The 21,273-nt window shown below is 36.2% G+C and overlaps 3 protein-coding genes across 7 annotated transcripts; 1 reads left to right on the top strand and 2 right to left on the bottom strand.

Moving 5' to 3' along the window:
- Window positions 1-86: 86 nt before the first annotated feature.
- LOC132203768 (arylsulfatase B-like) lies at window positions 87-11,893 on the bottom strand. Of its 4 annotated transcripts, XM_059631779.1 has the most exons (11): window positions 11,747-11,861; window positions 10,648-10,776; window positions 10,540-10,589; window positions 6,412-6,530; window positions 5,460-5,619; window positions 3,738-3,964; window positions 3,192-3,447; window positions 2,845-3,002; window positions 1,942-2,239; window positions 1,110-1,509; window positions 87-578 (listed from the first exon to the last, which is right to left on the bottom strand). In XM_059631779.1, exons 4-11 carry the CDS (start codon window positions 6,517-6,519, stop codon window positions 398-400), a joined length of 1,788 nt encoding a protein of 595 aa, XP_059487762.1. In that variant the 5' UTR covers window positions 6,520-6,530; window positions 10,540-10,589; window positions 10,648-10,776; window positions 11,747-11,861; the 3' UTR covers window positions 87-397. The 4 variants fall into 4 exon arrangements, with proteins under 4 accessions (XP_059487762.1, XP_059487760.1, XP_059487761.1 ...); XM_059631777.1 differs by having other exon boundaries at window positions 10,540-10,776; XM_059631778.1 differs by lacking the exons at window positions 10,540-10,589; window positions 10,648-10,776 and having other exon boundaries at window positions 11,747-11,893.
- Window positions 11,894-12,406: 513 nt separating this feature from the next.
- Window positions 12,407-19,517, top strand: LOC132203772 (neo-calmodulin-like). Its single transcript, XM_059631786.1, has 7 exons — window positions 12,407-12,523; window positions 16,254-16,428; window positions 16,555-16,698; window positions 18,151-18,269; window positions 18,531-18,621; window positions 18,862-18,918; window positions 18,996-19,517. Exons 1-7 carry the CDS (start codon window positions 12,500-12,502, stop codon window positions 19,070-19,072), a joined length of 687 nt encoding a protein of 228 aa, XP_059487769.1. The 5' UTR covers window positions 12,407-12,499; the 3' UTR covers window positions 19,073-19,517.
- On the bottom strand, window positions 19,194-21,272 carry LOC132203771 (serine/threonine-protein phosphatase PGAM5, mitochondrial). Of its 2 annotated transcripts, none has more exons than XM_059631783.1 (5): window positions 20,719-21,272; window positions 20,486-20,661; window positions 20,215-20,432; window positions 19,949-20,082; window positions 19,194-19,817 (listed from the first exon to the last, which is right to left on the bottom strand). In XM_059631783.1, the coding sequence occupies exons 1-5, from the start codon at window positions 20,868-20,870 to the stop codon at window positions 19,667-19,669; spliced, it is 831 nt and encodes a 276-aa protein (XP_059487766.1). In that variant the 5' UTR covers window positions 20,871-21,272; the 3' UTR covers window positions 19,194-19,666. The 2 variants fall into 2 exon arrangements, with proteins under 2 accessions (XP_059487766.1, XP_059487767.1); XM_059631784.1 differs by having other exon boundaries at window positions 19,949-20,079.
- Between the last annotated feature and the right edge of the window lies 1 nt (window position 21,273).

The following is a 21,273-nucleotide window of genomic DNA, read 5'->3' as shown; positions in this document are numbered from 1 at the left end:
ACGACAATTTGAAAATAAGATACTAATTAAATTGGCAGGTCTGAACTATTTTTTTCTGATATGAAATAATTAAAATGAACTTATGATCTTATGCATAAAATAATTTATTGATCTAAATCTTAAATATAACAATGAGTTTCAATGTTGTATTTTTTGACGTAAAATAAAATTAATTGAAAAAAACTAATTCCACAACAAAAATACTCAAGCAAGCCACATTCTTATAGAGACTTTCTGCTCTCACATATCCTCCGTAAACATATCATTCAATTTTTCAATAAATATCCAAATGACAAAATTCATTTTTCGTTATGGCCGGCAAATAAGTTACAAACTTGAATTTTAGCACTTGTCAAGAAATTAGTTAAAAGTTTCTTAGGAAGAAATTCGCTGTGATTTAACTTTTGTCGCACTTCTTACTCCTAAGGTACATTTTTGTGATGATCGCCGCCGTGGCTATCAAACCAACGGAGACTCCTCCCAGTATGGCTGCGAGGGTTGTGAGATCAGGAATCTTAGGGGCGTAGATTATCTGGCGTTTCACATCCAACCAAGGCACCCACGTATTGTTGTAGAATCTGGAGCATTGAAATAAATATGTTTCAAATTTATTACAAATCATCAGGGGAAAAATTAAAATCAGGTTTAACCTTGTTGAAAAATTGAAGAAAAAAAATAATAAATAAATAAAAGGAAAACCAACCCCAAAAGGTAACCTGCGGTCTGCTCTGCTTGTACTTTAAAAAGTTATAGGCGGGTTTCTGGAGTCCAAGCCAAATATTAAAGAGGAGGAATCAAAGAAAAAATATTTTATTAAATATAAAATTAAAGTATAGGCCGATGGCAGCAGACCACAAGTTGACATTTGGGGTCAGTCTCTGTCCTTTTTATTTTTCAACCAGGAACTTATCATATACAAAGTTTGTATGAATTCCAGCTCAATTAAACTTTAATCAACTTATGTCATAATTTTAAAATAAAAATGTAGATGAAATGATGTTCTTAAAGAAATATCCACAATCTCATTGTCAGATAAAATTGTGTCATTTTGAATTTCATGCGAAAATAATAAACCCCTAAATCCCCACAAACCACATTTTGGAACTTACATGGGGTTTGCAGCACTGTCGACAGGCACGTTTGCAGCAGGAACGGCCGTGCTTCTCCAGCGCTCGAGTGCCTGCGACAGACCCATGGCCACGATAGGTTGAACGGCTGCGAGGTCAACCAACTCGCAAGGGTCAACCTTGATGTTGAAGAGACACGGTGAAATCAGGGGGTTACATCTGAGGTTTGCAGCCCCAGAAGGTCGGGGGCCGCACTTGACTTCAGCCTGTTCCCGAACCTCGATTGCCTCAAAAGCTGAGAGTCGTGGTTTGGGGGCGGACACGGATGCAAATGCTGCGCCCGCCATCGAACCCAGGACACCTTCGATGTCATACTCAGGGTCGCCGTAGCCTCGTGAGGTCTCACCGTACCACGAATCGATGCGACCGCGCATTGTTGTACCTGTGAATAATACTTTCTGTTCAGAATTATTTAAAAAAATTAGTTTTTTGAATTATTGTTTTGGTACAAAACATATGAGATTTTTTATCAAATTTCAGTTAATTTGTTTGAGAAATTTGGTGATTTTAGTTTTAAATTGATATTTAATCTTAATCGTTTAAACTATTTTTAACATTATGTAATAAATAAGAGATTGTATTAATTTTGAAAGGTTTTAAATAAATTTTCAATTCTCTCCGCTCGAGTATTAGATTATAAGAAATAAAAAGAACAAAACCGCAACCTACAATTTTTTTCCCATAAATTTCATAATAATTAAGGTCATCAAATTCACGATTTGAACAAAAGCCTTAACAAGAATTTTAATGGCTTGTTCTTTTCAAGCAACAATGCTTAAATTAGTACACTTAATTGGTAAATTTTTTCTTGTACCTGTAATGTACTTCCAGTCACCCTTAGTCAGGGCTGCGTACTGGTCGACCTCGTCGATGTTGTGCAGCACCTCGGTGCGCGGCGACGTCGTGTTGAGGCTGAGCGCCGGCCACAGATCGTAGCCGTCGAGGCCCTTGTCACGAAGGGTCGAAGGGTCAAGGCCGGCGGCCGAGAACAGCGTCGGCAACCAGTCGGTCATGTGCATCATCTGGTCGGCCACGCGACGCGTTTGGTTCAGCCAGGGTGCCCACATGGCAGCCACGCCACGCACGCCACCCTCCCATGGTGACTGCTTCATCTAAATGAAAAACAAGAACTAAATTATTGTTCGTAAATTTTACATATTTTATCTTTATTTTATAATTCAGAGATGATGTGTAGCTGGAGGAAACAAGAATAAATTTGAGTTGGTCACGGATTTATTTATATTTTATGACTTTTTGGTCAAATAAATAGTCAATTTGTAGTCATTATCTTAATGTTTGAATTATGAATAAATATTTATTTAATTTTATACTTATATTGCTATAAAAAAATGCTTAAAAAAATTAGTAAAGTGGCTTATATTTGTATTTCTGTAATGATATGATTTCTGCAAGTTATTCCCTCAAACTGCCTCTTAATTTTAAATTTTAGAATTAATTTTATTTTATGAGCACGCAATTTTTATAATGTTTATAATTATTTCATTAAATTGATAATTTAAAAAAAATGCTGAAGCATAAAAAATATGCTTTGCAATTAGTTAATGAAAATATTTGAGTCGAATGAGTTCAACTTTATATCTCATATTTTCACGTCAAAATAATTGGAATTACAGAAAAGGCGGTGTTTTTTATTTTAGCTTCTAAGGAATTGATTGGAGTTATCATAATTTCCAAATGCTAAATGTGGAAGACTTACACCTCTCAAAGGCCAATTTGATCCCCTGTTGGAGTGGATGCCGTAAGTCGGAGCACCATTATCTGAGAGAAACAGCACAATCGAATTTGAGAGCATTGACCTTTTGCGCAAGGCTTGAATCACCTCTCCGACCGAGTCATCGAGCTCAGCAACCATGGCTGAAAAATGGAAAAATTTGCTACAAAAAACACCAAGTCATTCAAGATTCAGTACATGACGTCAAGTGATACACCGGTTTTTGAAATTGTATGATTATAAAAAAAAGTACCAAAAAGACCCTTCACTCTTTTGCAGGTGAACCGGGCCAGTAGGTATGTAAAGTGTGACGCAATTTAATTGGGCAATACCTGCATACATTCGCCGGTCAGGATCGCCGATGTGAGCAAACCTTGCGAGCGTTTCGTTGGGAGCCTGGAACGGCTGGTCAGGATTGCCAGTGTGCGGGGCCAGGTGCGCCAAGTACATGAAAAGGGGCATTTTTGTGTCGTGGTCTCTGATTTGCTTGACGGCCTCTTGGGTGAAGAGGCGCGTTGAGTATTCGCCGACGGAGGACCAGTCGGTGTCCAGGTCGCGGTGCATGTCGTAGCCCCGCAGCGGAGTAAACTGCATTTTATCAAAATTAAAAGATTACATGAAAACAAAATTTTCTGTTAAATAATTATTATAAAAAAAATGCAATGATTGATATTTTTAATGAGCATTGTGCAATGCAACACAAACTGTGTTGAGTAAAATGATAAAATTAAAATCCACTTTATTTTTTTTAGAGCTATTTTTTTAATTTTTTTGCTTAATTAGTTATTAAAAATCTGTTATGTTTTGCTGTTAAGCAAACCTTATCGTTGGTGAATTAATGTGTTTTGAACAGAAATAATGGGAACAAAAAACCATACCGTGGCCAAAGTGTCGTGCTTGTAGTAGTCCTGATAGCCATTCCAGTAGCCGTAGTGCGAGTCGAAGCCTCTGTTGGTGGGCAGATATTCGTTTTTGAAAAAGCCGAGGTGCCACTTTCCGATGGCCCTCGTGACGTAACCTTCATCCTTAAGATAGTTGGACATGAGTTTCTCGGTCAGGGGAAGTCCCCGCGGCTCATTTTCTAACAAAACCAAGTGTTGCATTCCTGTGACGAAACAAAAAATAAAATAATTGACAATTGCGTTTGATGACTACTTCAAAAGAATCCGCCGGCTTCCACTTCATTGTCCAACAGTATACGCGGACGTGCAATTGCATTGAAGTTATAAAAAGAGATAATCTAGAGATAAATGAATATTGGCAATAAGCGTAAAGACGCTCTAACTGACTAATGCAAGCAAAAATTGCGTCAGTTGGAGTTCTCTCGCGGCGATCGTCACTTTGACCGTTTCGGCCAAAATCGGCAAGCAAAACAAAATAACAACCATGCTTGATGAAACAACAGCCGATACTGATCATATGGTCTGAATATGGGGTAGCGCAATCAACATTTTTTCGTTTTTAAATTTAATGAGAAAGGTGGCACAAGAGACGCAACTCGATAAAGTTAACAAAAAAATTAGATTAAAATAAAATGAACTCGATTTTCTTAGGTTTTAGATTTTTGGGGGCAGTGAAGTGAATTTGAGAATAATAATGAAGGCATGGGGAATATTGTAGTGTTGTTTATTTTGTGATCCGAGCAGCCGTTGTTGCGTTTTGTGAGCATAAATATGCGCCGGCCTCTGCATTTCGCTTCGTTCGACTCTCACTCGACGGCTGCACTCGCGGAGGATCGAGAGCAGCGCGCGCGATTTATTCTAGACGTTTGCGCGAATTTTATTATTATTTTTTTTTTAGTTAGCGTTGAGATAAAACCTTCAAATTTTCAGAATTGGTAGCGAAGTAAATGAAATAATTTTTTATATCTTATTCTTAAAAATATGTATTTGGAGCAAAGTTATTAACGTTTCCGCAAGAATTTTTTTTATTTTAATATTTTGAAATGGAGAAAAAATTCTAAAAATACAAACCTATACAGGAAATTGTTGGTAATTAAATTTTATATAATATTTTTTAAGACTCCAAGTTGTCAATTTTTTTTTTATTTACCTACGGGAAAATTCATTAGCTTGTTTTTTTTCGTTTCTCTTGCACTTGCGCTCTAATTGACACAATTTTTGCTTGCATTAGTCAGTTTAGAGTGCCTTTTTTCAGTGAGAAGTGTTCTAGATTTTTCTTCGAAACAAAGATGGTTTTGCTAAATAATATGCGCGAAAAACCGCCTGCTGAGTGACGCAAATTGCAAAAGCCACCGGCGTGAAGCTGCGAAATTCTTTTGTGGAATGCATTTTAAATTGTCATGATTCGGAACAGGACGTTGACCAAAGTGAGAAAAATGGCCGGAATCATTTGAGCATGCGAGCGGCGCAATTCGAACGATACGATTTGCTCTTTAAGTCTAACGACCCTGCACGGTTCACCTGATGATCTGACCTTATGTCGAGGTCACTAAGCAGACTCGCCATCAACACTACTTTGGGCGCAAAACCGTCAACCGTGAAATCCTGGCTGATCTTTCAAGCATTGAAATATAAAATTTCCTTATTCCGGACAACTATATAAATATTACGCAAACTAAACCGCGAAAGTTTACTAACCTGTGTGGACGGGATGTTTGCCAGTGAGGAAGGATGCCCTGCTTGGAGTGCAAAGGGCCGGCACGTAGTGGTTGTTTAGGATGAGCCCATTGTAGGCTAGAGCGTCAATATTGGGGGTGGGAATTTGATTTCCGCCATGGAAGCCAACGTCATTCCAACCCTTTAAAAAAAATCATTTGAATCTATTTGAATTTTCATCATAAAATATAATGTCAACATAAAATTAACTTTTAAATTTGAAATTGTATTTAACATGACAGGTAATTATTGAAATTAACTTTTTGAGCTAGAAATCATAAAATATTCCATTTTGATTTAAAATATTTATCTTATGCTCTTTACGAAAAAATTATTTACAAAATGCTCCTAAAGTTTGAGTAATTGCAAGAAATTGTGATAATTAATTTGTATTATTTATCATTGCATAGCTGCAGAATTGCGGTGTTTATTAAATTTCTGACGGTTGCTCTTTTTTTTTAATGTTTATTTGCAAAATTGCTGCTAAAATGTGTGGTATGAGTCAATATTAGTCTCACTGAAAATTGAAAACACAAAAAGTTTTAATATTTACCAAATATAGCACAAAATTAAAGAATTAGCGAAAAACGTGCAACAAAAGGTATAGAAAAACAATTCCTTAAAACGAAAAAATAAAAAAGACGAAGTAAAAAGTCGAATTTATGTGTTTTTTTTCTCTGTTTTTTTCTTAACTTCATTTCATTTTATTTCTAGAAGGAATAAACATTAACAATACAAGTTTATTGTTCTCTGCGGTTTTCTGTTAACATTCACTTAAACAAAGCGGAAGGCAGTGAAGCTAGACCGCATCTATTTGTTTATCGTCTGCCTTGAATAAACACTTTCCGTCCGCGAATTTATTGTGTTACGTTTTTGGTTAATTTAGATAGATTTTTCTTAGTGATTCGATTCGGGACTCTTCTGCTATACTCACCAGGTCGTCGGCTAGAATAACGATTATGTGGGGTTTGCTGTTGGGAACGTCCGCCGCCTCCGACCATCTCCAGACCACCAACAAAGTCAGCAGCAGGTAGAGCTGCATCTTTTCATCAACTAAAACAACACAAAATATGAATAGTAAATTTAGTTTCAATGTAATATATATGAAAATAAAAAAAACTTGCATAAATTAAACCAACTAAAAATTTTACTGCTTAAATAAAAAATTAATTAAATTGATCATTAGCGACATATTTTTTGTATACAAATTTAAATTAACTTAATTTTTAACTCTCATTGCATCTAATTTATTTTGCAATACAGAGATATTAGCAATGTTAGCAATATTAACTATGGAATTACAATAAGTCACAATATACAGTAATAATGTCTTCATATGCATACAGAGTTGAGCTTTTTAGCCCATTTCTATTTATTCAAGACATTAAGTTGGACAATGAAGAAGGGCATTCATTGTAAGTTGATATTTTAAGCAGTAGCATTACCATTACACCGGCATAACACTTTTTTTTAAATATCATTATTACTGGTTACTTTACTCAGTCATTACCGAAACTAAACAAATTAATTTAAAACGTTAAGAAACCTAGTTTCTAAAAGTTGCAGCAGGCTAATGATTGTTTGAAATTCTCCGAGCTGCTCTTTTATCAAGAGGCGATTTTCTGCTCGTCCAAAAACCGTGTGTGCGCTAAACCGCAAGTTTAATGGTTTTTTTGTTCAATGTGCTTCCATAAAGGGTGTTTTATAGCCTAAAAATTTATTATTTAGAACGCATTTCTCGCACAGACCAAAATGAGTTTCCTTGAATTTTAGTGAAAGGGTGGCTTACAGAGAATTAAAATTTTAAGACCTTCATGATCAATGAGGCAGAGAAAAAAATTGTAGATAAAATACTACCAAAAAATTGTTAAACGCATCATTAATTTTTGTAACAAGGAACTACGAACCCTTCTATTTTAAATTCCGAACCGTAAAGTTTCAAACTGGTAATTGAAGATGCGTTGTAATTTTGTTGATAAGTTTATTCCAGTTTGCTTTAGTTATAAAAAAATTCGTGGAATTCTAAAAATATGTGCGATTTAAAAAAAAATAAATGCTCACGTTTCAAAGTTATAGTAGTCCAAATTCTTTACCAACACAATAAAATTGTTACAAAAATGTTTTTCGATAAATGAAAATAACACTCAGAAATTGTGCCTCCGATTAGAAAAATTATGAATATAACAAGAAAATAATATGTTTAAATATATTAAAAATAATAAAACAAATGGATGAATGAAAGAATTTATCCTTTAAATCAATAGTAGTGTATTGATTTGATAAAAAGTACTTACAATTTGTCAATGAATAAAATAACCGGCACTGCGCGTATTAAAAAATTCACTTTCGCCGGTCAGAAGGCACCTGTGAAGTCTCAAGAGCGGTTCCACCGTCACTGAAAAGTAACTGGCTGCATCCTGGCTGCTTTATAGCCGCGGTGCTCACCCACCAGTTTTCTCGATGCAATTCATGGCCAAGGTTGGGATATACCCAATAGCGCGAGTGATACAACAGTAGCGAAACCGCAGCTCTTATGGGGAAGCACGAGATGACTTTTGGTACAGGAGGGATTTAAATTTGAAAAAGCAAATATTTTTCAGGTTACTTGCTTTTATTAGCAACGTTATCACTCAACTAAAGATAAGTCGCTGACCTGCAAGAGTTAAATTGGGCTGTAAACCGCGAATATCCTCACCGCAGCCACTTGTCCCAAAAAAATATTATCAGAGTTTATGGCTTGCAAAGAAAAATAAAGAAAAAGGCTTGGTTTTCAATGCAACAAGAACTGCGCCTAATATTTTTTATGATTGTGTAATTTTTAGCTATTTTGTTTTTCAACTGAAATTTTGCATCGAAAAACAAATTAAATGAAAGGAGATTTTGATTGTAAGGCCGTAAATCGTCAACAAAATAAAGTGACGACAGGATGCTCTCGCACCACGACATTATTTGGAAACATGTTTATAATGCGGTTCAAAGTAAATTTCTTAATCCAAACCCAAACTGGAGGCATGCACGCGATGTGTAGTTCATTGTCTCGGTGCATACTTTTGTAACTAGGTGGCAAAAAGTGAAATAAAATTCATTTTAAATTTAAAATCAGAACACGAGATTTTAAAATGACCTAAAATTTTTAATTCAAGAGAAATTTTGAAGTATTTTTTTTACATTTATCATCTTATTTGTAACAAAGATGTGCTAAAAAATTAATTATATTGATGTTTTGGACGGAATAAAGAATCATAAATCATAAATATAAATTTTTATTAAAAAGTTAGCCGAATTTTCATTAAACCTAAGGATCCAGAGTAAGGACTCGTGAACTAAATACAGAATAAAAATTTTCCATTTATAAAACAAATTCCAGCCAAAAATTACTCAACGGCAAGTAGAGTTTTAATCAATACAGACTGATTGGAAAGGCATTTTACTATTTTTTTTAACCTTTTGTTCCAGAATTTGGCAAATTTATTTTAGTGAACTGTGTCGTCATTCTGATTTTACAGTATGTAAGACGTGAAGTCGTTTTTTTACGAGCAAAAGAAAAAGACTTTACCGTAGAGATTATTGGGCAATGAAACTTATACGACTTAAAAAATTATTTATTAATATTTTAATTTTGGTGTAGAATTTAATTTTATAATTAATTATTTTTTGCTATCCTGTTTTGTGGCGTTTGACAAGTGTTAGTAGATATTAAACTATTAGTGATTAATTTATTTTTCAACCAAAAATGATTTTCCCCAAAATTTTTTTATACTGTTTTTGGTAAAAATTGTTGCTCAACCGAGCAATGAGTAATTTCCATTTCTTCCTGTGTCTTATGTAAAGGCACTCCAGACGTCTGCCAAAACACGCAATTGTGGGTCATGGAGATACGCGTGTGGAAATATGGAATCCCGGCGTGCTTTCGTCATCCCACGCCGCATGGTGCATCTTCTAGATTGACTCGCGCTAGTAGTTTTTTTATGTCCGGTAGTAAACAATGCGTCAAGCTATCTCTCCATGATTAAACGTATGAGACTGAAACAATTAAACACTAAAGACTGTAGAGGACAACCGGCTCAACTCGCGTTGTTCTCTATTAAATAAAATTGTTCAAGGCCCGCATCGACTTCATGGCTTATGTTTACAGACCGCGGCACGATTTTTACGACAATTATCATGCACTCCCCCTCAATTATCGTGTCTGCAGCGAGCAACTTTCATATAATCTGATTATGCATATCGCGTTCCTGCTCGTAGCTGCGACGGCCCTGGATGATCGAGATATAGAAAAAAAGAGCGGATCTGAATGTTTAGCCGCAAAAGCTTCCGTTTCGCGGCTCATCTCGCTTGGTCGTCATCGCTAGGCGAGGATTTCCCACCGACCTCTGCAAATTATGTATTAATTTGCAGACGGCGTTCTTTTGATTGCGCGAGAGAAAAGTTGAAAAGTGACTCATGCGATTTTTCACCTGTCAAAGAGTAACGCTCATGCACATCATGAAATTGTATACTGTGGTTTTTGTTCCGTGAGACAAGAGGCGGGCACCGTCACGCGAAATAAGATTGAAATTGCGGATCAGAGAAGAGTATGGAGTGTAAAAAAATTAAATTGCTTGAGAGCAATCTCCTGCACAGTTCAATTTAGTAAATTACAGTGCAGGGGCTTCAAAATTTTAAGATAAAAAGTATAATCGAAGAACTGAAGACAAAATCCGGCTTAGTCCGGTTTAGGAGGAATTATATAACAAAATAATTTTATGATACAATTTGAAGTACACCAAAATTTTGAAAGTATGAAGTTCTATAAAAAAATACTGCAATTAAAGTTTAGATTGCTAAATATATTTTGATTTGATTTTTCCTTTTTTTTTTTGCAAAAATAAATAGTTAAAAGTTCAAAATAATTATTTCATTTTAACCAGATTTTATTTTTCATTTATACAGACGCCATTTATTATTATTTTTTTCTTAAAAAATAAAAAATAAAAATATACGAAATATTATATGATTAAAAGTACCAAATTCTAAAACAAAAATTATAATAATAATAATTCGTTATTTAAACAATACTCACAACCAAATTTACTGTGGTCATTATTAAGCCTGCGTCAGCCGTAGGAAGTACTGTGTGAATTGATTTGTATGTATGTTAATTGATGGCATGCGGCCGCACAACGTTTACCCGCTCCAACTGCACAACTTCTAATTGTCAGATGTGTCAAGGGCAATGGGCCTTCATTACTCTGCCATGCAAAGCGAATGAAAACGAGAGCGGGTGGAGACGCCGGATCACTTCTGTCACGCACTCGACCTGCATTTGTGATATTGTGTATTAATAATTTTTGCTCACCGTTTTACATTCTCGTTTATTGTGATATACTTGATCGGCGAGATTTAGGGCCACTCGCTCGCGAGATAATAAAAGTCATGCACCATTAACGCGCTCAAAGTCACCGCTTCTTACGTAACACACCTGTTAATTCTTATCAATCTCCTTTGTGTTTTATTTGCAGCTTTATAAAGTTTATTCCTTATTAATTAAATTGTAAATTTTCAGGGATTACTTAAAGTGGCCAAATGATGCAAGCTTCAGTAAATCAAAATATTTGTCGAGCGCACCGTTCGAAGGAATCACTTTCCCTTTCAAGAAGTGCACTTAGGTGTTTTTATTTGACCAAGAGCGCGTTTCCCTCGCGGTGACCTTAAAAATTTTTGTTTCATTAGGCTCATTGTCTTCCAAGCACCATCTGTTCTACGATCATCCTCCGAAGAGTTGCGAAATTTACTTCCTTGATTTTATTTTTCTTGAGGCCAAGTAGAAAGTCTCATTAGTGAGACAAAGTTATAAGTTAAATAGAGCAGTGGCATCTCAGGAAGTTTTTGAAGTGCATCTTAAAAGTGGCCATTGTGATTTTATTTAAATTGTTGCGAATATGATTTATTGAAAATCAATTAGGTTAATTGCACCAACATTATTGACAAATTTGATATTTAAAAAAATTTACAATAGAGGAAACAAATTAAGCATATTTTTTTTATTAAAAAAAATCAGAACAAATTCAAAGTTTAGTTAGAAATATATTTATATATTTTGAACTAATACTTTAAAATTGAAACAAAAATATTGACAGGAACAGTTTTTCTCTACCTTAAATGAATTTTAAAGTCGTTTTTTTTTTTTTTTTACAAAAAGCTGTTTTTCAACATTTATAAAACGAAAAAAATCACAAATTATTCATACACCCATTAAAAGCTTGATAAAACGGAATTTTTGCACTTACAAAGCACACGGTGTTTTGCAGGTGTTGTAAATTTTTCGCAGCTCCAACACGCGGGCGGCGAAAGTGCCTGACGCAGACTGATGTGTGCGCGGCAAACAAACGCGGCTTAGGACCCAACCTGACAAACAATTAATTTTTCACCCAGCCACCGTGGAGGTTAGCGCTCATTATCCACACAGCAGTTGTGGTGAAAAGCCTTTCACGTTTCATTCACAAAATAATTGAGAGGCATTTTCCTATTTCGCTGTTCACTCTTTCTGAACGAATCGCGAATGACAGCAAGAAAAAGAAAGAAAAAAAGAGTGATTGTTAATTTGCGAAAACTCAAAGGCGCGAAATTGATGGCAACCTAGCTCTATTTATTCACATTTTGATACTTTCTTTTTTTTCGGATTGAATGCATTTGCCAATTTTTATCTACTTGACAAAAACGAAGATTTTGCAAGGTCTAATTATTCTGGTTGGATGAGCACCACGCTTTTCCGTCATTTTATTCATCAACATTTTTACTTGATACATAAAATTAAAGTAATGATATTAAAACAGCGTCTTTAGCTTTTTTGGTGCCGACATCTATTCAGGCTGGGCTGAAACATCTTGGAGCATTTTTCCAGCGGTGAACTCTACCTTGAAGCCTGTCAACTATTAAATTGATAAACAGGCGCCAAGAAGAGTTGTGGCGCTCCGGGATTGGCTTGTATGCTTTAACTTTTGACTGAAATAGACAGCCAGTCCATTGTTCTCCTGTGAGAGATGGATCGAATCTTGAATAGCAAGGTAAGTGCAGCCAAGTCTCTTTATTTCAGTAAATTTACTTATTGAGCAATCAAAAGTTTCGGAATTTAGTTTGACAAATCTATATCGTTTTGAGACATTGTTTTATAACCGAATGATTTCCTGTCAAACACTCATAACAAATTAAAATTATCTTTTAAACCCCGCGCTGGACAACAATCTTGTTTGCTTTTTGATAGCGAAATCAGAGAGATAAGGGCTGATACTTCCTCTATCGCAGAATAATCGATTAAATTGATTGATTTTCAACCGCTGTTGCTTATTGATGAGCACCAATCAATGCCCCAATGACGCGCCGTCCTCTCTTTCAAGGGATGATTATATGAAAGCACCGACTCTTTACTCCAATACATAAAGCACCATGGAATACATAGATATGTGAAACGTTGAGGGAATGATTGATGATAATGGGGTGTAGGAAAATCACAAATGATTGATGCCTTTGATTGTGAGCACAAGATAAAATGTCTAAAATAATTTTTATATAACGCGTACCAACTTTTTCAGTTTCAGCAAAATTCTTTCTATTGGCAGTGCCTCTTTTTCCAGTAATTTCCTTATCTCTTAAAAAATGGTTTTCAATAATTGAATTTAAACGATGATTGATTGTAACCATGTAGACAAATAAACAGCAATTAAATAATACTTTTTCCAGCGTGTTACGTAAGTTCAGGCATACATCACATACATTACATCACATGCTATTAATCCGTTTTAAATTTTTAATGCTCTATTTCATTTTTGCCTTTTGCTTAAATGTTCAATTTTAACATTAAATGCAAATTAATGTACATATAGGATATAGCATAACTATATTTATTTTATTATTATTATTATTGTTGTTGTCAATTATTTGTCCAAATTATTAAATCACATTGTTTACATTCAAATGATGAAACAATTTATTTTAAAAGCAAGGAATTGTTGGACAAAACGGCAGCACAACTTGCAAAAATAAAAAATATTTATGCTTTATTCCGCTTTATTCATAGTTTATGATATACGTTTTATGTATCAATACAATCAATACAATAAATTGTCAAACATTATACAAGGTCGACAATATCTAATGCCTTTATTGATTTATAAATTTAAGCGTTTAAAAATTATATATTTTAAGCAATGAATATTTTTAACAAACTGAGAATCTTAAAGTACTACACTGCCATATTGGAGCAGTAGATTCTCTACTAAAAAGTCAAACAATTATATCTCTGTGGAAGAGCTGCTACAGCTCTATTGGATCAACAATGGAACTAATAGCTCTTAGTATTATTGAAAATTAAACTTGTTTAATCTTTAGTTTTTGATTAATTCAAGACCATTGTATTTTATTTTATTTCACTGTTGCAAATTGAAACTTAGATCCACCTTGGATCCACCTTTAATTGCTCTTTACTGTTGCTTTGCGAGCTGCGTACTTACTTTGAAGCTTGCTTAGATGAAGGAGTGGATTTATTATTTAAACAATTTTGCTATCAAACTAGTCAATTCAGAAATTGTGTTTGAAATTGGAAACTGAAAAGTGTAAAAGTATCTTTGTGAGCAGCAAAAAAGTAGCTACTCTGATGCTTTCAAAGCATTTCGAAACAATCTTCCCTTTGGTTGATGGGCAATTTAATGGCAAATGTGTTCATCCTATGTTAACCTCTCCCACAGGACTTGCGAAATGCGCTAGATTACTCTGAGATTACGACTTGAATTTATCTTTTCGCGCCGAGGGACATCTCGCTCTCTCGGTGTGGCAATGTCGGTTTTGCAAAATATTGAATTCCTCTCCGCTCACCCCGTGTGGGTGGATTGTCGGGGTTGCACGAGCTGGTGCGCGTGTTCGCCAGTGACGTCACCGGTGCCGAGCACCAATGGCTGCTGCAAACACGGCCCCACGGGAACGGCAAGCTGCAAGGGCCCCGAAGGAGCAGCGACTGAGAATCCGCAGCTGCCTCAGTGTTGCTTCGACGGACGACCCACCGTCCACTTTCATCCCCCGTTGTGCAAACACGCAGCTACGTTGGAAGGCAAAATCCTGAATTTCCTCAATAACCTCTCGCCGCTCACGAATTCACTGAGGGAGCTAATGGTGAGATTATGTCATTTATTCCTCAAAAAGAAAGAAAGCTCTGACTTCATGGATTTCAAATATAAGACAATTATATTTAAGTTTTAAATATTGCCAATATTTTGCTTGTATTGAATTTATTTTAAATTATTTACAGAAAAATGAAGATGGTATGATTTAGTAAATAACAACTGTTGAAATGTTGGATTATTTAATATTGTTTATCTATACTTGCTAGGCCTAAATTTTGCTTAAATTGACCCTATTCCCACTGCAGAAATCAGCTCTAAAATATACGCTAAAATTCTTAAAGAAAGCCAAATCACCTCGGGGTTAAAATTATCATAGTTTTCATACATTTGATTAGGATAGTTACTTTTTTATTTTTTAGATTTCTGCTGAGGGAACATTAAGGGTTAAAATGTTTTTTTTTCTCTCAGCTTTGGTTATATTAAATCACACCAAGACTGAGATGGAAATGAAATTAATCAATAAATGTGTTTTCTTTCAACGTGTAATTAATTCCTGCTTTTAAAATCACTTTAAAACGAACCACGAAAGCTTTTATTCCACCCAAAAAATCGTGTGTAGCGACCACTTTCCCAATTCCAGGGCTTTAATCAAAAAGTAATTACACCCCTTGCAACTCTTTTATTAGAATTAATGACCACTCGGCGCGTGGTTCGAGTTTTCCCGCACCCTTTTCTCCGTCGTCATGTGCGTGCATCACACACATTGATTTCGCAGCCGACCAACGTGACAGGTCGCATGAAGAATAATGCTACTTTCCCAGAAGATACACGAAGAAAAGGGACCACAGCAGATTTGTTGCTAGGCAACTTGGAGAGCACGCTTGCGATGCGGGTTGCATACGCAGAGAGCCTCGCAGGCGCCCTATCTAAATAAAGAACTATATATACACGCGCAGCGCGGCAGTTAACGTTTTATTGGCACAGCAGGCGTGGATTTGAATAAAAATGCTCAGCAAATTGGCTCGCAGGGTTATCTGGCGCGGCTGGCGAAATCCCTGTGTCACTTTTACGTCCACGGAGGCACATTTCGCTAACGCGATAGGGGGTTTGCTTCTCGGAGAAGAGCACCTAATTGTATTTTACGACGTGCCATCAAGCCGCGCAGTGCTGAATTTTTCAAAGCTCATTCTCTGGAATGGAAACTTTGCGCTAGTGAGAAATTGCTCTCAGCAGGCACCAACTTCGTTTATGCAGATTGAGAAAGGTTATTTTAAATGCAATTTACAGGCAATGCCATTCGCCACAATTAGGATCAATAAAAACGAACAACCTCTATTATTCAAACTAACTTTAAAAATTTATAGAAAATTTTATTACATTCACTATAGTTTATCAATTCTGATAAGATTTAAAACTTGACATATTTTAAAATTTATTCATTGATTTTTGTATGTTATTTTCCCAAAAATGACTAACAAAAGAAATCAAATTTCAACCTTAATTCTTACTAAAAAAAAAGCACAATTACCGATGTGGAAGTTCCCCTGCTTTTTTTTAGAAACAATGAAAGCTCTTATAAATGATTTTCAACTGATCAGGAATTTAATTTTCTGAAAATTGTCAGTTCCTTTTTGATGATTATTTCTTGCGACTTTATCTTCTTTCCAATTGTTGTAAATAGACGCGGCAGAGGGGTGGCGAGCAAGAAGTTGGCGAAACTGTGCACGTGACACCTCCCACAGATCCACCGGCGGAGATGTACCTGCCCCAGGAGGACGATCAAGAGCCCTCGGAGCAAGAACGGTTGGCGGTTGTCGAGCGTAGGGGACGCAGAGTGAGCAAAGCCCAGCTCAAAGGTTTGGAAACTTTTGTAAAACTACTCACGAAAAGCTTTTCACCGTCGACAATAATGTCATTGTCTAGCCGAGTGCAAAGACATAAAATACAAAGCCGCCGCAAAGTTAACAGTTTTGTTTCCGCAGAGTTTCGCGACGCCTTTCGTCTCTTTGACAAAGACGGCGACGGCAGCATCACGCAGGAGGAGCTGGGCCGCGTGATGAGGTCGCTCGGGCAGTTTGCGTGCGAGAGGGAGCTGCAACAAATGCTCAGAGAGGTCGACATCAATGGTGAGAGACTCCTTCGTATTCTGGTCAAGTATACATGCAATTACTAAGCAGAAAGACTTGAATGTGGAATTCTCAGTGCCTTCATTCAATTAAATTTTATTGTTCAGAACTCGGAATCTGATTAAAAAAAGAATACAATACTGGAAGTATAAAAGTTTTTCTATAGATTTTTCTTGGTCCAAAATTTAAATTTTCCGTTATTTGTATGTAAATTTGTATTACATATTGATTATTGAAGTAAAAGTTTCAATTTTTTTTTTTCAAATAAAGTTGAAGAACTTATTTTTATTAAATTCTTAAATTATTTTGGGCTGGGGAATAAATTTAATAAACAAATAGTTCTGTTTTTTCTTCTTTTTTTTATTAAAATTAGGGAATTGGCGAAAAGTCAAATTTATATTTCTAAAATTAATTGTGGAATAATCAAAATTGTAACGTTCGTACTTACGTTTAGATTACTTAACAAATAAAATTTTATCTAAACAGGCTCTAGCTTTCTTGATTTGTATAATCATCCAATCTTATAATGAGCTATAACCCATTAATCTAATTGTAAAAATCAAGAAAATTAGGATCAGATTTCAGAAACAATTTTAATTATCTCTTCTTGGATACTTAAATTCACAATTTTACAAACAAAGAAGTTGTAAAGCCACACACTTTCATAGCAGTGTTTCAATGAAAGATAAAATATTCTTTTTCTGAATCAAATAGTTTTAAATACCAAAATAGAATTTAAATTTGAAAATTACAAATCGTATGCATTTTATTGAAATCTTTTGCTCAAGACTTTAGCGAAAGGTCGGAGGCAAGAAAGTCTCGCTTAATTCCACAAGGGGGTTGAATATGAATGTGGCAGAAATTGCCGTGGGCGAATTCCAGTGAATGGGAATGGTGATTGCGCGGCTCTCATTGTTGAACATCCCGCATCTGCATTCTCTCTCTGCTCCCAGCAGGAGTTTCTTTGCCGAGTCTCTGCTCTTTTCCAACACCCACGCCTTTTTCCAACGCTCACACTCTCTTTTCCAGCCACTCTCTCACAGAGACACATATATTTCTATATAAAATTGGCTGCTGCTGCATCCTTTGAAAAAGAGAGACTCGGTCGAGAGAGAATAATCCGCGACGGCGTCAAACTTATTTCGGCGCCGCATCGATCGTCGCTGTGCAAACACGGCGCTCGAATATACGGCCGAATTAAAGCCATAAAAAGCAGTGGAAATGAGCGCGCGGGTGCGTGGGATGATCTAGATTGGGCCGCCGCCGCCGTTCTCTTTAGCAACCCTATAAAATGAGAATGCTCGCGCACCACTGAATGCTTGCGAATGAAAAAAAAATATGTGTCTGCTGAAGCAGTTGAGAGAGACGCGTTTTTCCAGATGAATTAGCTTAATGCGAAAATGACATATATGAATGATTCCTGTTTTGTGAAATCATAATTTATTATTGCAGGCGACGGCAAGTTCAGCTTTGACGAGTTTGTTGAAATCGTTTCAAATATGAATGACCAAGAAGATGTGGGAACACCAACAAAAGACCAAGAGGAAAAAGAGCTGCGAGATGCCTTTAGGGTATGGTTATTTGAAAATTTTAATTATAAAATATAGTAACTTTAGAAAAAATCTGCAAAATTTAAATGGATCCCATCTGTGGTTGAATTATATTGTTATTATTATTATTATATTTTTTTTTTTACAATTTTTTATCATTTAGAAAAGAAATTTTTGTTGATATTTTAAAAATTTAAAAGCAGTTATAGCCTGGAAGATTAAATTTTTTTTTTCACCGAGTTTCAGGTTAAATAATTAATATTATATACTAAAATATTTCAGGTGTTTGACAAGCACAACAGAGGGTACATTAGTGCTTCAGATCTGCGAGCAGTTTTGCAATGTTTGGGAGAGGATCTGAGTGAGGAAGAAAGTGAGTCTTTTTTAGTGCATCAATCAGGGCAAACTCTGATTTTTGCGGAGCATTTTATTGGGTGCAATTTTTCTTATACCCAATCAGACAGCTCAAACAACAGCACTACAATTATGATTCATTGAGTTGTGATGCTCAAACTTTTGCTGAAGTACTTTCAAATATCACCCTAACAAAAATTCCTTCTCCGAAATAAGCAGACGCCAAAATAAATAAAATAATTATTATCTTATTTTTCAGTCGAGGACATGATCAAAGAGGTAGACGTAGATGGTGACGGAAGAATTGATTTTTATGGTAACTTGAATATTTAATGTTATGCTGAAACATGCACTTTCTTTTACTTGATTTAAGATAAATTTCCCACTTTCCAGAGTTTGTGCATGCACTTGGAGAACCAGGAGAGGATGATGACGAGGACGATGATGACCTTGGTGTCAACGACTTCTAGATAAACCGAAACAAATCAAGGCTTCTTTCTCATATATTACACTACAATCTATCCCTCTGCCGCCGGATCAAAGGCCACTCTGGTCGATCTTTATGCAAAAAATCAAACATATTGCGCCACATTCTTTGTGATTTTAGTTTATTTCTTATCTCAACCAAGGTGGATTGATAAACAAACAAACTGATGAGCTTACGAAACAAATCATTTTCAGTAAGAGTAACGAATGCTAAAAATATATAGAGTTTTTTGCTTTCATTATGTGGAAATGCGTGTATTTTGAAACAAAAGTTGCTGCACATTAGGTGTATAACCTGTTTTACAATAGTAATTAGCAATTTTGTTCCCTCTACGTTGTAAGACTATTAACGTCAAATTAAAACTTCCATATCGAAATGTCAAAGCACTCAAATAAAATTCCTCCCTTTTCCGAGGACAAAAAAATTTATGTACTGACTTCAATTTCACAACCTATAAACCAAATCAACAATTTAAATTAGTGAGTAAAGACAAAGGAGAAAGAGTAATTTTAGTAGAGATAACAAAGCTGGCGTCTGGTCACATGTTCGATCACAGCGAGGTATTTACTTTCAAAGGTCAACTCGAAGTCAACAGATTGGGCGGCATGTGACCTGTGTCTCCCAGAGCCCTCAGGGTAACTCGGCCACTTGGCTGAACACTTAGCCAGGTGATGGAACCATGCTGCAGTGAGAAGCGCAACCAAGCTTCTGGAGGGAACTGAAGGGCTCTAAAAATATCAATAAAATAATGTAGCTGAAGACAAAACTTGAAAAAATATTATCTAATCAAAATCTTAAGATATATTAGGGTGATGATTGTTTTGCAATCTTTACTAAAATAGACTCTTGCAATAAATACCTGCACACAAAGTACCGGATCACATTTGCATGACAGACTAGCACATCATACGAATCATGTTCCTGTCCTGGATCTGCTCTGTGAAAATGCTTACGAAAGGCGGCTTCGATCCTCGCTCCATCCTCAAAGAACTGCTGTTGGCAAACAAGCCACTTTAATAAATTTTAATTCAATTCCTTAATAGAACGGCACATTACAAAGTTAGATTTATTTGTCGCTAAATTTCCCCGGATTCAGCAATTCAATCAAAATTTAAATCAACTTACGTGCTGTTCTGGTCTCCAGTGCCCGACAGGGGGCTCTGGAGGAACGGGGGCTCCTTCATGAAGAAGCGGGCAAGTCTCGCTGGGAATGTCTTTGTGCAAATGCTTGCTGATGATGTTGGCGGTTTCGATGGCCCTCGTCATTGTCGACCTGATCAAACTCGAGTACGGCAGAGCCAGCTCTGCCAGTCTGCGGCCTGTCAGATCTGCCTGCTGCTGACCTGGAGATTTAAAATTATTACTCAAAAATTTCAAACTCCTATTAATTTTATACCAATTTCAGTGAGGGTTCTTTCTTTGTCCATTTTTCCTGACATGTTGTACTGTCCGTGTCTGATGAGGAGGATGTGTCTGACGACGGTAGCCTTGGCAGAGCCTGTGTTCTCTTCAGGGACGTCGTACTTTCCATCCTTGCCCTTGATCGGTTTCACCAAACTTTTGGGATCTCTCCTGATTAAAAAAAATTATTATTTTAGTTTAAATTAATAAAATAAACTGCATCTCAACCTGTCCCAATTTGAGTCCCATTTGGGATGGTACTCCTCTGGCGCGACATGGGGCACCGTCCACGACGCAGCGACCCTTTTCTTGTCCTTAAACGCTGAATAAAGAAGCAGGGCTCCTCCGGCGGCGCCAAGTCCGCTGATGATTCCGCGCATTGTGCGTCGAGAGCTGCTACACAACAGTTTTTGCGGCACGTAAATGAAGCAGAAGACCTTGATATAAGCGCCGACTTGTTGCAAAATCAAGCGTGATGCGGAGTTTGGAGTGGAACCAGTTTTTTATATGACCGGATTCAGAGTTCAAATTACATAAATGGGCTAAGTTTCGAGTCTCTTGTGAAAATGCCGACAAAGAGACGAGCACTGGAATTTATGATGAAGGGCTTTGTTTTCAGAAATTTGTGCGGACTGCGGCAAAGTTAAATAGTCTAATTTGCGAAATAGTTCAACGTGCTCCGTCCGACTGTATAGGATGTGGTCCTTTTCTTTTCTCATTCGGAGAACACGCAAAATCGCAGACCGCAGTCGCAGCAGCAGCTAGACCAGATGAAAGGAAAAT

This window comes from Neocloeon triangulifer, unplaced genomic scaffold (genome assembly GCF_031216515.1).
Source record: "Neocloeon triangulifer isolate White Clay Creek 2 clone unplaced genomic scaffold, ASM3121651v1 ptg000017l, whole genome shotgun sequence".
In the NCBI taxonomy this organism is placed as follows: Eukaryota; Metazoa; Arthropoda; class Insecta; order Ephemeroptera; family Baetidae; genus Neocloeon; species Neocloeon triangulifer.
Note: the sequence above shows the minus strand (reverse complement) of the source record. Positions and strands in the feature narration are given on the sequence as shown.